Source organism: Octodon degus, unplaced genomic scaffold (assembly GCF_000260255.1).
Source record: "Octodon degus isolate 3935 unplaced genomic scaffold, OctDeg1.0 scaffold00027, whole genome shotgun sequence".
NCBI classification, from domain to species: domain Eukaryota; kingdom Metazoa; phylum Chordata; class Mammalia; order Rodentia; family Octodontidae; genus Octodon; species Octodon degus.
This window is the reverse complement of record NW_004524603.1, coordinates 8,862,221-8,865,943: the sequence shown is the minus strand read 5'-3', so window position 1 is coordinate 8,865,943 and position 3,723 is coordinate 8,862,221. Positions and strand designations below refer to the sequence as shown.

Here is a 3,723-nt window from a genome sequence, read left to right as displayed (position 1 = left end):
TACTTCAGCTGATAAGTTTATTATTTCAGTTCATGGTGATCTAACCCTTTTGTTTTGCGCCTGTGACATCCATCATGAGGGATAATGCAATAGAACGTTATCATTTCCAGCCACCAGGGAGAGAGACAGGCACAGGAAGTGGCTGGAGGGCCACCCTCCCCTTTAAGGGTTCACGACGGATGAGCAGAGGACTTTCTGCTAAGCCTCAGCCCACAGTGCTTACTGCTACCTGTTAATAGCACAGCCTGAGAACCAAGCCTCCTACGTATGAGCACAGGGACATGATGATCCAAACTAGGCAGGGTCTAATGGACCTAGCCTCCCCCTAGAGCTTGTCTCATCTCGTTTATCATGGCTTGAGGGTCAGGTTTCTGCTCTGCCATTAGACAGTCCCTGAAAACTGGCATTTCATGTGCTTGTTTGTTAGTCTAGTAATTATTTAAGGAGCTATTTCATCGTACCTGGAGATTAAACAAAGCCATTGTCGTCTCAGTTACTTTCTCATCTTTGGGACACAACTTAAAGTCTGAGAAGATTACTTTGGTTCGTGTGGGGCAACTCCCAGAAGTAACAGGATGGCCGAGGAATCTGGTAGAAGAGAAGGTCTGCCTCTGGTAGACCCACAGCAGCCATGCAGCAGAGAGACAGAGAGGAGCCACATACAGGAGGACTTGCTCCCAGGTCACACCCCAGTGACACACCTCCAGCCAGGCCCAGTGCCCTAAAAGCACGATCAGCTCTGAAACCCTCAGTAATGAACCCATGGATACACATGACACCCACCTTCTACCCAGGTGATGGTTGTTGGGACCCTTTGTACCCAGGCATAGCACACACACACGTTGTCAAGCCCATGAGAGGTCCATAGTGACTGACAAAATGATATCTGTTACAAGACATCATTGAAACTATTTCGTCAGCCTTTAAATTCCTTATTACAAAACCATGGAACATATATATTTATGTGCCATATATTGGGTAATTTTTCATTCCTTTGTATGCAGCCATCATTAAATAGTACTAAAAAATAAGTCTTTTTGTTCTATATTAATGCCTTTTTTCTGGGAAGTATTTGGATGTTCTCACTATTTGCCAATCGAATATAATATTTTACTAAAATTATTTACATTTATTTAGTAATTCTAATTATACTTCTAGAAATATTTTAATTCCATATCTCTGATGTGATACATGCTTGCAGATAGCCTATACATCTGACTTCCTATGAGTTCAGGGGTTTAATGTAAGATTAGGCCTCATTTTAAGACCTACAGTACTAATATTTTTGAACTTTGCACTTCTTAGGGTGAAATACATTTGACAATTGAGTGTACTTAGCTTTTCTTTCATTTATAAGAAGATTTAGATACAAATTTTTTTCAAGAGATTGCAGCTAAAGAGTTCACTGTAAATTGATCAACCCTCAGCCAATTAGACTTTGACATACACTAATAAGATCTAATTGACGAATTATGGAGACATTTGCTCAGTAGAAAATGAGCGCATAATTACACCGTAAAGAGGTTAAAGAATCAATGTTACCTAGCTGGAAGAATATTAGTTGAAGTCCCAGTGGTGTCTAAGGACACTGTATGGTACAGCTATGGAATCCTGCACTGACAAGGCCAATTAAGATAGGCAAAATAATCTGCTTCCAAGTGTAGCAGTTCAACTTGAACATTGTTTCTCTCCCTCTTGCTGTGCCCTCTTCAGGTGCTGGAGGATGGTCCCCATCAGACAGTGACCACTACCAATGGCTTCAGGTCGACTTTGGCAATCGGAAGCAGATCAGTGCCATTGGGACCCAAGGAAGGTACAGCAGCTCAGACTGGGTGACCCAGTATCGCATGCTGTACAGTGACACAGGGAGGAACTGGAAGCCCTACCATCAAGATGGGAACATCTGGGTAAGTCACTGTCAGAAGGGTAATGATGCAGAATGGAGTTGCATATATTTGGAAATGGTAGATGATTCACATGTCAAAACATTACCAGCCCTTATCCTCTGAGCTATACGGAGTTGTCAGTTTTTATCTATCGAGAGTGGTTGGAGAAATCATTTGTTTGTTACTTATTTTTTGAGCATGGAAGAACATTTTCTTAGGCTGCAATTTCTACTCAGTGGGGCAATGGTCTTAACATGGGTTGTGCACTTAGCTAAAGAAGTTTTGAAGTATACGTGTGCTAGTCCTACCCAGAACAATGAAATAAGAATCGTGTCAGGAGAAAACAAGACTGGTAATACTGACAACTTTGTCGAAGAATGAGATCTATAGCTGAAACGAGACATTAAAGGGATGCAGAAAACAGGAACACAGGAGCAGAGATACGTGGTTAAAGATAGGGTTGCCATATTACAGTGGCATTGTAAAATCATTTTACAGATGCATATTTATCTCTGATTATTTTACCGTCAGAGGAAAACACAAAATTTTATCCATGTACTCTTAAAAATGTCTCAATTAAATACAAAAGCAGAAATATTCAATCCTCTGTTAAGTTCATTTGAATAGATTACTTCATGCTAAATTTTAAGGCATCTATTGTAGTTTAACTTTAAAAAGAAATAGATATCACCAGGGCCGGCCTGATAGCTGAGTGGACTAAAGCACCTGCTTGGGCAAAGCGCAGCAGCCAGGGTTCGAACCTGGGCATGTTGTGCCAGGCCTGCCCGCAGGGCTTGCTGAGATGGTAATTGAGATGGGGCATGGTGACACATGCCTGTAATCCCAGTGCTTGGGGGGGGGGGGCTGAAAACAGGAGAATTACTATGAGTCTGATCTACATAGCAAGATGCTGTAGGCCCTGTAGACCTTGTCCTAAGTACAGGGGAATAAATAGCTATCACCAAAATCAAGTGAAGTCATAAATATTGGGGAAAAAAAAGGAAGATAGGCATTGGTGATAGTGGTGAAGAGGAAGGAGAAAGAGGAAGAGGAAGAGAAGGAGTAGGAGGAGGCAAAAAAGGAGGGAAAAAAGCAGGAGGAGAAATGATCGATGTTTAAAGTTCTGTCCACAGTATTATGCAGAGTATTGCAAGAGTGTTGCATATTTTCAGCTAAATCATTTATATTTTAAAAGCACTTACATAGTTTTTCTCTTTCCAGCGTTTAGAAACCTTGGCTTGGGTGTTCCTCTCCACATTAGGATCTAATGATAGCAGCTATCATGTGAAGTAAGGATCTAATCTCTGCACAGTCAGCTGTGCCTGTCTAAGTAGTACTTTACAAATAACTCCATTCAAGACATAATTGCACACTAAGAATATGTGTACATTCGAATGTATAATGTATAAGAAGCAAATGGTAAAGGAAATATCTTTTTATGGAAAGTCTTCATTTCATAATTAAGATAATTTGAAGCTCCTGGCCTAGTTACAGAAAAGTGCTTCTTAACCCTGGACAGAAAATAGCCTCTTTTTTTTTTCTTTCTTAACAGTAGCTTCACCTACAGAGCTCTGAAACATGCAGGTACTAATATCCTATTGAGACAGATATGGATTTAGTTGCTCTCAAGTAAAGGAGCATTGTGACTTCTAAAGCTCTCCAGATGACTTTAACATGTGGCCCTCACATTGAGGACATAGTTTAGATTTGCTCCAATGTGTGGTAAGACAGCTTATAGGGAAAACAGTTATAGAAGAGGAAACTAGAGGTGACTTTAATTGATTGACATCCAGCAGAGACAGAGAGAGAGAGAGAGAGAGAGAGAGAGAGAGAGAGA

At 40.8% G+C, this 3,723-nt stretch overlaps 1 protein-coding gene across 1 annotated transcript in view; it reads left to right on the top strand.

Moving 5' to 3' along the window:
• The window catches only part of Cntnap2 (contactin associated protein like 2), a 1,699,165-nt gene that overhangs the window by 82,103 nt on the left and 1,613,339 nt on the right, over positions 1-3,723 (top strand). The window contains 1 exon segment of the mRNA XM_012514194.2: positions 1,714-1,907. Within this exon segment, the coding sequence (XP_012369648.1) occupies positions 1,714-1,907 (194 nt within the window).